This window comes from Pituophis catenifer, unplaced genomic scaffold, assembly GCF_029215685.1.
Source record: "Pituophis catenifer annectens isolate HBS135680 unplaced genomic scaffold, rPitCat1.0.hap2 SCAF_8, whole genome shotgun sequence".
In the NCBI taxonomy this organism is placed as follows: domain Eukaryota; kingdom Metazoa; phylum Chordata; class Lepidosauria; order Squamata; family Colubridae; genus Pituophis; species Pituophis catenifer.
The window spans coordinates 60971222-60983840 of NW_027256888.1; the positions used below are offsets into that span (position 1 = coordinate 60971222).

A 12619-nucleotide genomic window follows, 5' to 3' on the forward strand; every position below is an offset into this window, starting at 1 on the left:
GAGGGAGAGGCAGAGGCAATTTTTTTTTTCTTGTTTTCCTCTTCAAAAAAGGTGGGTATGTCTTATAGTCGGGAGCGTCTTATACACCAAAAAATACGGTATGTATTTTTCATCATGGCAATTACAATTTCTCCTGATTTTGCAACTTGGATTAGTTATTGGTTTTAATTTATTTATATTTACTGTGGATGTTTATGGCTATTGTAGATGTCCATTTAACCATGTTTGGTTAAACCATATAAACCATCTGTATTGATTTAATATAAATAAATGAGTTAACTAAATTGAAATTTATATTTTACGCACTAGGAAGTTCCTGACAATATTTTAGCTCTACTTCAGAAGTGTCTTACATTCCTCCCTTCCAAACGGTAAGTGATCTTACAAATACATTAACTAGACTGAAAATAAACAAAACTACAAGTGTTACGTATACAATTTATTGCTCTGTATTTTATAAAATGAAAACTGTAGATATCTAGGTCTACTTTGAAAACTGTATGTCCATTATGTTTAGCAGCGTTTTTGTCCATACTTGGACTATGATACAAATGAAGCAGATTCAGACTTGGGTAGACCAAAAAGCAAATAATAGATATCAAACAACTATGACTTGTTGAATTTTTTAAAACAAAAAAACAACCAAGAAAGAAGAACAACTAAGTTCAGAGAGCAGCAAGGAACCCCATTTCAACCCTGAGCTACAAATAGTTTCCTTTATTGCTAATTTATATTCTTTGATCTTTGACTGTATTATATTCAAGAAGTGTTCTTACTATACTTTTCCCAACAATGCAAACAGTGCTACTCCTTCTGTCAACCTTGAAGTGAACCTGGCTGAGGCCATCTTGGAAGCTTCAGGGTTGCCACAAAGCAGAAGAAGGGGCAGGGACGGGAGAAATAGCTAGATGGGGTTTTGTGGCCAAAACAAGAAAATTTTCCTGTGGGAACCAAGGACATTCTGATAGGTGGCTAGCCAAGGGAGGAATGAAGTAACCAGGCAACCAGCCAGCACCTTGATTGGACAGTGTGACCAGTAACTTGGGGGAAAGGGGAAACTTTTACTTTTTAATTAAATGAAAGCAGCAGGAACTTTCAGAGTCGGCTTTCACCAGTTGTGCCAATACGATGTATCCAATAAATTGTTCTTTGAGAAATTTGCCTGCCTCAGAGTTCTGCTTTCTATGGGTGCATTTCTTGGAACGCTGACATCTTCTTTGTGTTTCATGTCCTCGGTAATAAACAGTGTGTCCAGGCCCTGTCCATCTCAAATTAATAATGCCTGAAATATCAGTGTGTAGTCAATTCATTTCATCTTTCGCTGTGTTGAGTTTCCGTGCGTTCATGCAAAATTGTTATTCTGTCTTTGCGATTTGGTTTTTCTTTTTCTGCATGGATAACATAATCAACTATACAGGTAGTCCTCAACTTACAACAGTTCATTTAGTGATGATTCAGAGTTACAACAGCACTGAAAAAAGTGACTTATGACTATTTTTCACACTAATGAGCGTTGCAGTTTCCTCGTGGTTATGTGATCAAAATTCAGATGCTTAGCAACTGGGTATGAGTTATATGAGTTTGCAAAATATAAATGCTGGGGGATTTGCTTTCATTGCTAATTAAAATACATGCAGTGAAAATAGAAAATGCAGTTTATGAAAAATAAATTTATATATATTATATCTGAGGAAAAGTGCATAGGACTATATGAATGAATGTATATATAGTATGCATTGTTTGGATTTTTGTTATACTTTTGCCCTCACTTCCTTTTTTATTGTATCAGGCCTACTCCTGGAAAACTATTGAATGATTCAGTGTTCAGTGAAATCTCATCTTTATATCCAACCTTCCATAAACCTGTCAGTTTTTTCTCACCTAATCTAAGATGTGCTAATTTATCTCTTCCTGAAGATATTAATCAGCTATTTCAAGGTAAGACAACAGATCCCAGCTATTTCCCTAATATCAGTGTTACCAGACTAGAAAGTAGGAGATAGTGAGTCTCACCTTAGCCATGAAAGACAGCTGAGTGATCTTAGGCCAGTCACTCCCTCTCAGTCCAACTCATCTCACAGGGTTGCTGTTGTAGGGAAAGTGACTGCAGTGCCTCAGATAGAAAGTCCCTACAGAGAGTGGTAAGGACAGCCGAGAAGATTATAGGAAGCTCACTTCCTGTTATTCAGGATACTGCTGATAAGCGCTATGTGTTAGAGACCCCACACACCCATTTCACGATCTGTTTCTGTTGCTCCCATCTGGGAGGAGGTTTCGAAGTATTTCTAGCAGGATTGCCAGATTCTGTAACAGCTTTGTTCCTTATGCCATCTATCTGGTAAACTCTCAAGATTCGTTTCTCTCACCATTTAACAGATTAACAGAGTTAGAAGGGACCTTGCAGGCCATCTAGTCCAACCCCCTGCCCAAGCAGGAGAACTTACATCTGCTTCTACCTAGGATCGAACTCACAACCTCCTGATTGTGAGGCAAGAGCTCCACCTCTAGGCCACCGGGTCTCCATGTACATGTATACATCCAAACTAGACTGTGTTGTTTTTCTATGTCATATAATATATGTGGATATATGTATAATTTTGTGTGTGTGTGTGTGTATGTATGTATGTATGTATGTATGTATGTATGTATTTGTTTGTTTATTTTGTCATGTTTATGTAGTGTATATTAGAGGTGGAGACCCTTTGACAACTGTATGCAATGAAATTTTTAATGTATGCCAATTAGTGTACATTCAAAGTGACAATGTTATTATAAGTCTTAAGTCTATGAGGAAAGTGTATTGGATAAGTTTGCCACTTTTAGTTATTTGTAAAAATAATAAAGTCAGGATAGAATAATATTTTTATCCATGTTTATTAGTATTGTCCTTTTTCTCCTGAAACCTAAGGATAACATTTTAATTTTAAAGTTCTTTGACCTATAACTACCCTGTTTCCCTGAAAATAAGACATCCCCTGATAATAAGCCCAATCAGGCTTTTGAATGCATGTGCTAAAATAAGCCTCCCCCTGAAAATAAGCCCACCCTGAAAATATTTAAACGCAGAGCTGAAAATCAGGTAAGACGGCAGGAGGAGCCCCATCTTGCTCCACGCGCCCCAAAATAAGACCTCCCCGAAAATAAGGCCAAGCACTTATTTCTGAGTTCAAAAAAATATAAGACAGGGTCTTATTTTTGGGGAAACACAGTATTTATAGCTAATAACTCCTTTGTATCCTGATAATTTGCAGATTTCAGATGCTCACATGAATGTTTTCATTCCTAGTTATGTGGTCTGAAATCCCAGGCTATACAGTCCCCAGCCTTTTCAATTAAATAAATACTAGATAGGGAAATGAAACCTGAAAGAGTTGTGATTTTTAAAATAGTGCTACTTTGGATGAATTAATCGTTAATTACATTATTCTGTTTGGTAAGTTTTTTTTTTTAATAGATTTTCAGATGCATTCAGTAGAAAATATTTTGTAGTGCACACATGTTTAACCATTGTATCTAGGGAGGTATCCTCCACAGGAATCTATAGTTTTTACTGCCCCCATCTATCAGGGGCATTAGCCATTAGATTCAAGATAATGATGGTTTAAGTTGAATTTTTATGAAGACACTGGCTTGGAGAAGAGGGTGATATAAATACTATTCTTAGTATAGTTTATGGAACAGACATAAAAGTTTTGGATTAATTTAATACTCATCCTGCATTCTATTATATTATTGTCTTATATAACATGAGACTTACAATAAAAATCCATTTTATGAACAAATGAAGTATTTAACAGAGTCCTGTCTCTTGTATTTATTGAATTGCTAATACATTGTTATGGAAACGGTAACATTCTTCCCAGAGAGCAGCCAATAGATTGTCCAGCTGGTTTCCTTTTGTTATAAATTTTTCCTACTGCTTTGTAGATAAAATATTATTTTTATTTGATAACGCAAGGGAAGATTTTATCTGCAAACTTTTCATTTGGCTTTCGGGGGTTGGGGGGAATATAAGATACATGTTTTTGAACATAGGGAAAAGAAAGTTGCTGGACAATTGATACAGTAATTGTCTTTAACAGATGTCTTTGTTGAATTCTATTAATAGAGGAAAGTTCTGATTACCTAGCAGAAAGGACAATTGATGAAGTGTATTATCTCTGGTGCTTGGCTGGTGGTGACTTGGAGAAAGAACTTGTCAGCAAGGATATCATCCATTCCAAGCCTCCCATCTGTACACTTCCTATGTAAGATATACTAGCGGAAGGGAGGGAGAGCACTCTGCTTTTGGGAATAAAAGCAAGAAACAAATATAGAAATGATAAAATGAAACTGGCTTCTAAGTAGGAAAAAGGCCAGTAGTCTGAAGGTCTAGTCGCATTATTCACTATATTTGCAATTTTTATTTCCTTCAAAATGAATGGGAATTTGTAGAAAGGTCTTCAGAGGTGCTCTCTGCACACACACACACACACACACACAGAGAGAGAGAGATTCAGTTAAAATATTTGTCAGCCAAATATTTAATTGTATTAATTGTATCTATTTCTGTAGCTGCCCATCCTAGTCAATGACTTAGCTGCCTGTTTAATATCATGCAGCTAAACAATTTGCTTAAAATTAAAATATAGATGCCTGCAGATAGGTAACAACTTGAAATCGAAATACCTGCCTATCTATTTGATGACAGGTAAAAAGCAAAAGCTGATTTCACATGATGTGAAAGCCAGAGTTTTTCACTTTAAAATGGCTTGCATGTCGGAATTACTTTTTCACTGATTCGGTTTTTTGCATTTGCAGAATTAACTGCACTTATTTTGATTAGCGTCTGAACTTCTCAAATGTACTATTTTTATGTGTAAATTATGTTAACTCACAAGCAGAAACAGAGTACGATTATGTCCCTAAATATACGAAACTGCAGACTGACCAAGTCTTTCAAATATAATGAAAGTATAATTTTATTGAAAATGGAGGGGGAGAAAAAACCTACATAAGCTACTGCTTGTTGTTTTGTTGAAATTTGTTTTTCTTTTCTTTTTTTTACTCCTAGTTTTTTGTTAGAAGATGGGGAGAGCTTTGGACAAGGGCGTGACAGAAGTTTCCTTTTGAATGATATAACTGTGACACTGTCATTGGGTCAGCTCAGGAATGTAAGATATTGTGATTCCTTGAAATAGAATATGGATTGTTTATATATTTCAAATATGTTTGATTGAGCTCTTTAACCATTATTACCAGAACGGTCTTTGCCTTACACAACAACACTCATCTTTGCATTGCATTCCTTTCTAGTCCTGAGATCTTATCTATATTTACCCACAGCATATTTAGGGAGTGCATGGAAGGCCTGCTGAAATTCTAGTCCTTCTAAAAGTGTTACTCTCCAACCCAACCCTCAACCTTCTACTATTCATAAACAACATCAAACTAACCAGCCTGCCTTCTACATTTATATCTTTTCAAAATACAAGTTCTTCTTCCCATTCAAGTCTCCTTCCTTTGTCACAGATAGTATCATGGAATAAATCTGCTGCACTAATTCTTGCATGAGCTCCAGAATTTTGAGAAAGATTCTGGAGTCGTCTTCAACCACCTAGATTGCATAAACATGCTGGCTGTGCTTGCCACAAACAATCCAAGCCTCCTTTTAAACCAAGATCAAACTACTGTATTAAAAGAGTAGTTTCAAAACAAAACAGGCAGCAAATAAATTTAATAAATAAATAATAACGCATTGTTTTGTTAATCGTTGGTTATGTTAAATGGATATTTTTCTAACTGAAAATTTATATTATTTTTATAGAGATTGAAAGATGTTGATGGAGAAACATTTTATCCATTGCTTGAAGATGAGTAAGTATATAAAATAAATTTTCTGTTTGAGAGGTTAGGAATCTGTCAGATTCCCAGGAAATAGACTGGTTGACCTTTGGAAGGAAAATAGTTTAGAGATAAAATTAATAAGATGTGTAATAGTCTTTAGTGGTTCCAGAGTTGTTTAAAGTAAATCTACTGCAATCAGTGTAGATTAATTTGTTAATTAATACGCATACACATACACATTAATACACACACACATACACTCATATGAAATCTAAAGGTAACGGTAACGGTTCCCCCGCACATGCATGCTAGTCATTTCCGGCTCTAGGGGCGGTGCTCATCTCCGTTTCTAAGCCGAAGAGCCAGTGCTGTCAGAAGACATCTCTGTGGTCATGTGGCCGGCATGACTAAACACCGAAGGTGCACAGAGTGCTGTTGCCTTCCCACCAAAGATGGTCCCTATTTTTCTACTTGCATTTTTTAATGTGCTTTCAAACTACTAGGTTGGCAGAAGGGGGCTTACTCCGTTAGCACTAGGGATTCGAACCGCTGAACTGCCGACCTTCTGATGGACAAGCTCAGTGTTTTAGCCACTGAGTCACAGCGTCACTATATGAAATCTAGAAGTATCTTAATACTGTTCCCAGAATCAGACCTGTGAAGCAGTAAAATATTTTATAGTAGAGCTTGATTCATTACTGCTTCTGGCTCACATGAATCTGATTAGAAGAGATTGAAATTCTGAAAGTTTATTAATACATCTATTGATCCCCGTAGGTCAGCCATGAGCAGTGATTAATAGTAGTTGTATTATGTTTCCTAACATTACATAGTTCAAAGTATTTGTATTATATTCTTATACAAAGGTATTTTGTATAAACTTTATAAACTTCTAAATTTTCTTTTTATATTAAAAAGAAAATTGGATTTGTTTTCCACACAAGGTGATGATTTCAATTATTTCATTTCCTAGTTTATTTTATGATTACTTCTACTGTTTAAGTCTAGAGATAATACTTTAAGAACTATTTTCTCTGGGTTTTTTTCAGCCAGTCAAATATACCCCATTCAAATAGTAACAATGAATTATGCGCTGCTGCCAAACTTCCTCTTATTATTCGAGAGCGGGATACTGAATATCAGCTAAACAGGATTGTCCTGTTTGACAGACTACTGAAGGTGTGTAGTTTAGTAAAACTTCAAATGCTATCATAATTTTGGTTTTATTTATTTAATTTCCCTTGATGAAATTAAAAGTATAGAAGTATCACTAACACCAGATCAATATGTTATTTCTAGGCCTATCCTTTTAAAAAAAATCAAATTTGGAAAGAACTTCAAATGCTATCATAATTTTGGTTTTATTTATTTAATTTCCCTTGATGAAATTAAAAGTATAGAAGTATCACTAACACCAGATCAATATGTTATTTCTAGGCCTATCCTTTTAAAAAAAATCAAATTTGGAAAGAAGCCAGAGTTGACATTCCACCTCTAATTAGAGGTTTAACCTGGGCAGCGTTACTTGGAGTAGAGGTAAGAGTAAGAGAATTGTTACTCTTGTCTATGCAATATGCCAACCCTACCTTCCACAAAACATTGGAAATTAGCCTGTGCACATAAAATCACAACTGGCTACAAAATATTCATGAAAAAACAGAATCTGCAGTTTTGGCCTGAGACTGTAGCAATGATACAACATAGGTAGGGATAGTAGCTGACATTTCGAATTTTTATCTAAACTACATTTATAGTTTCGCACTCCTAATTATCATCTCTTCTTTGAGGTACTATCTGAGCTCTGGATGAATAAAATTCTTAGTAGAGTCTTAACTAACACTTTCAGTGGATTTCTTGGTGCTCTCTGAGCTTGGTGCTTTACTTGCAGACATTTCATTTACTGACTAGGTAATATCTTCATTTATTGACTAGGTAAAACCTTCAGAGAAAGGTTTGCTTGCCCTGTCACAATAGCTTGCCCTGTCAGTGTTGGTGGCAAATTGTTTTCTCCTTGGTATTTCTTTGAGTAGACGGTTGTTTACTGCTTGATTGTTTGTCTCAGTTGATAATTCCTTGATTAGGATATTGCTACTGTATTTATTTGGTGATAATACCGTTTTATATGGGTGTTGATTGATAGAGTGGAAGTGTTCTGGTCTTTTTTTTTTAGCATTTTTAATTGTCTATTTTGAATGATGTGTAAATATTGTTTATATCTGTGTGCCTGTGGGTGGCTGATTTATGTTGAGTGCCCAGCTTTTAGGAATTTCCTAGCATTTTTAAATTTATCTTGATCTAGGTCGCACATAGTTTGTCAGTTGAAAACTATGCTAACTCGGTCCATGTATTTTGAAATTAAGGAACAATCCTGCTAGTTGTGCTGATGGATGCACATTATTAACCTTCTCTCTGTTTGTCCTATATAGTGGCTATTCAGTAGTCTTTACAATGTATGTTGTAGATGACTCCTGTTTTTCTTCTTGAACTACTACAAGTTTTTTTTGTTGTTTAATTAAGATGTTCTGGAGAGCTCTGGTAGGTCTGTGTGCTATAGCGATGCTATGTAGTTTTCATAGGCTGTCGGTTGTTTCTGAGATGTTTCTGATGTTTGACAGTGTTACACTAAAACACAGTGTATTCATTTTAGGGAGATATTCAAGCAAAATATGATTCTATTGATAAGGACACTCCTATTCCTACAGACAGACAGGTAAGATTTTTGTTACTTTTAAGTCTCATAAGTCTTTGGAATCATTGTGTAGGAGATGACCAGACCGAGCCAAGGGAGGAGTCAAGTCTCAAGTCATCATCAGTCTCAAGTCTTTTCGCTCCCACAAGAGATGTAAGTCCAGTCCATTCGAATTCCCTTGACTCTTTTATCTACTGCCAATTTATTTTGACCGTTAGTAGTTCAGATTCTTGTAGAAAGTGTTATTTGAACCGTCTTGCTTTCTGATTTTTTGTGCCTGACACATTGAATTATTTCCAAATACTACTTAATACTATTTATTAATAAAATAGCATTGCTACTGTAGAAATTCCGTCACAATGGAACTATTATTACTCTGTTTAAGATATTTAGAATGAAAACTTGGGTACAGTTTGGACTATGTGGCATGACCCATTCATTTGTACTCTAACCAGTCCTCTCTCCCTCCCTTCTCTTTCTTTCTTTCTTTCTTCCTTCCTTCCAAATTAATATAGCCACCGATAACTAATAAATAACTTACACAGCAGCCAAAATGAAAAAAAGGACAGCTAACACAACAATAAACCAATATATAGGCTAAACCACCCACCCAAGACTCCATAACAACACCAAATCGTCAAGGATTTATGAAAAGTTAGCAGAGTCAGGACAAGTCTAGTCTCTAGGTGGAATATTGTTCCAGAAAATATTCCAGAGAGTTGCCAAAACTGAAAAGAAACCCTTCCTGGATCCTGCCAGATGATACTCCCTGATGACCAGGACCTGGAGAATACTTGTCCTGTCAAATCTAAGAGGACTGAGATATAAATATGGAAAGATAATACTAAAAGTAACCTGGTCTCAAGCCATGAACAACTTTGTAGATACAGTCACGGCCGTAAATGTTGGCATCCCTGAAATTTTTCCAGAAAATGAAGTATTTCTCACAGAAAAGTATTGCAGTAACACATGTTTTGCTATACACATGTTTATTCCCTTTGTGTGTATTGGAACAAAACCAAAAAAGGGAGAAAAAAAGCAAATTGGACATAATGTCACACAAAACTCCAAAAATGGGCTAGACAAAATCATTGGCACCCTTTCAAAATTGTGGATAAATAAGTTTGTTTCAAGCATGTGATGCTCCTTTAAACTCACCTGGGGCAAGTAACAGGTGTGGGCAATATAAAACTCACACCTGAAAGCAGATAAAAAGGAGAGAAGTTCACTTAGTCTTTGCATTGTATGTCTGTGTCTGCCACACTAAGCATGGACAACAGAAAGAGGAGAAGAGAACTGTCTGAGGACTTGAGAACCAAAATTGTGGAAAAATATCACCAATCTCAAGGTTACAAGTCCATCTCCAGAGATCTAGATTTGCCCACAGTGGGCAACATTATCAAGAAGTTTGCAACTCATGGCACTGTAGCTAATCTCCCTGGGCGTGGACGGAAGAGAAAAATTGATGAAAGGTGCCAACGCAGGATAGTCCGGATGGTGGATAAGCAGCCCCAAACAAGTTCCAAAGCAATTCAAGCTGTCCTGCAGGCTCAGGGAGCATCAGTGTCAGCGCGAACTATCCGTCGACATTTAAATGAAATGAAACGCTATGGCAGGAGACCCAGGAGGAACCCACTGCTGACACAGAGACATAAAAAAGCAAGACTACAGTTTGCCAACATGTATTGAGTAAGCCAAAATCCTTCTGGGCAAACGTCTTGTGGACAGATGGGACCAAGATAGAGCTTTTTGGTAAAGTACATCATTCTACTGTTTACCGCAAACGGAATGAGGCCTACAAAGAAAAGAACACAGTACCTACAGTGAAATATGGTGGAGGTTCACTGATGTTTTGGGGTTGTTTTGCTGCCTCTGGCACTGGGTGCCTCGAATGTGTGCAAGGCATCATGACATCTGAGGATTACCAACGGATTTTGGGTCGCACTGTAGAGCCCAGTGTCAGAAAGCTGGGTTTACGTCGGAGATCTTGGGTCTTCCAGCAGGACAATGACCCCAAACATATGTCAAAAAGCACCCAGAAATGGATAGCAACAAAGCGCTGGAGAGTTCTGAAGTGGCCAGCAATGAGTCCAGATCTCAATCTCATTGAACACCTGTGGAGAGATCTTAAAATTGCTGTTGAGATGAGGCGCCCTTCCAATAAGAGAGACCTGGAGCAGTTTGCAAAGGAAGAGTGGTCCAAAATTCCGGGTGAGAGGTGCAAGAAGCTTATTGATGGTTATCGGAAGCGACTGATTTCAGTTATTTATTCCAAAGGGTGTGCAACCAAATATTAAGAAAAGGGTGCCAATGATTTTGTCCAGCCCATTTTTGGAGTTTTGTGTGACGTTATGTCCAATTTGCTTTTTTTCCTCCCTTTTTTGGTTTTGTTCCAATACACACAAAGGGAATAAACATGTGTATAGCAAAACATGTGTTACTGCAATACTTTTCTGTGAGAAATACTTCATTTTCTGGAAAAATTTCAGGGGTGCCAACATTTACGGCCATGACTGTAACTACCAACACCTTGAACTGAATCAAAAGACATAGTGGTAATCAATGAAGCTTGTGTGTAAAATGTGTCAAATGAGAAGCACCCATAATCGCCTCTTAAACAATCAGAAGGTTGACATGTCTTATAGAGTTTTGTGTAAGAGCCAATTCTATAATACAGTATCACATATAGACATATCATTGGAGTTGTTTCATTTATTCAGTAACTTTTTAAATATTTAGCTATTGAAGATCTGCTGTAGCCTATAGGAATAGAATTAATAAGAACAGATTTTTGTTAAAGTTATGGATAACTTATATTTCTTTATGCCTGCAATGCATTATCTATTTACAAAGTTTTATTCTTGAGCTTTTTAGTTGAAAGACTGTAATAAAACTAATGGTGGTGATGGCCATGAAATTATACCTATTTCTAGTTTATCCCCATCTGCATCCCCATGTGTAAGATCATAAAGAAAAAAAAAAACTTGGTTTCATTCTGCCTTTCTTTCCCCATAGTAATGACTTTAATCTTCTTGAAATTGAATATTACGCATGAAGGGCAAATAAACTCCCATATTTCTCCTATGACAGAACTCTGCCTTTTGATCTTCTCTCAAGTGCATATAATAGGATTTTATTACTTCAGAAGCTCTTGTTTCAGTTCAATCTACAATTGGGGGCAAGGGAAAAGTCCTAGTAATTATATTTCAAGTTTATGGAGAGTTTGGGACAGCATTTTTAGGTCCTTGGTAAGTCCATTTCAATGAGGATTAGAAAGACAAATTGATCTTGATGGGAAGTTGAGCATTGTTGCAAGGTAAACTATGAAATTGTGGCATTCAGTTAGCATCTAGTGAGTCTTTACATTGTCTCTCTTTATATTTTCCTATCTTGTCTTTCTATTCAAAGAATTTATACTGATTAGAAAATGCATTTCCAAATGTTCCCAGGCCTGATGTTTGGAGCCTAGAATAAACCTTCTTTCTCACCAATTGGAACTGTAGAAATTCAGACAGATTTGGTACCTAGTCTCCTTTTGTGGCTTGTCCTATGCTTCTTCTTCATTGCTTACATTGTAGATTGAAGTTGACATTCCTCGCTGTCATCAGTATGATGAACTGCTGTCATCGCCAGAAGGCCATGCAAAATTTAGGCGGGTTTTGAAAGCCTGGGTAGTTTCTCATCCTGATCTTGTATACTGGCAAGGTTAGTCCAGCTGGCTCTTGTGGCTAGCAAATATCCTTTTTTTCAAGTTTTTAATAATTTTTTCCTTATACATTTTGCCTAGTAAATACACTAAAACATACAAATGATGTGGTAATTACTCTTAGTTCATTCTATCAGCTCTTTATACACTGCTCAAAAAAATAAAGGGAACACAAGCAGAGGACATCCGAGATCTGAATGAATGAAATAGCCTTATTAAATACTTTGTTTGTTACATACAGTAGTTTTGTGTTCCCTTTAGTTGTTTGAGCAGTGTATAAACTACTGTATGTAAAGAACAAAGTATTTAATAAGGCTATTTCATTCATTCAGATCTCGGATGTCTTCTGCTTGTGTTCCCTTTATTTTTTTGAGCAGTGTGTGTGTGTGTGTGTGTGT

The 12619-nt window shown here is 36.4% G+C and overlaps 1 protein-coding gene across 1 annotated transcript in view; it reads left to right on the forward strand.

The window, feature by feature from the left end:
• TBCK (TBC1 domain containing kinase) overlaps positions 1 to 12619 on the forward strand; it is a 95700-nt gene that overhangs the window by 33117 nt on the left and 49964 nt on the right. Inside the window, exons 9-17 of the mRNA XM_070948108.1 lie at positions 310 to 371; positions 1790 to 1938; positions 4109 to 4247; positions 5054 to 5153; positions 5807 to 5856; positions 6876 to 7005; positions 7264 to 7362; positions 8474 to 8536; positions 12094 to 12220. Coding sequence (XP_070804209.1) covers positions 310 to 371; positions 1790 to 1938; positions 4109 to 4247; positions 5054 to 5153; positions 5807 to 5856; positions 6876 to 7005; positions 7264 to 7362; positions 8474 to 8536; positions 12094 to 12220 — 919 coding nt within the window. The remainder of the gene's footprint in view (positions 1 to 309; positions 372 to 1789; positions 1939 to 4108; positions 4248 to 5053; positions 5154 to 5806; positions 5857 to 6875; positions 7006 to 7263; positions 7363 to 8473; positions 8537 to 12093; positions 12221 to 12619) is intronic.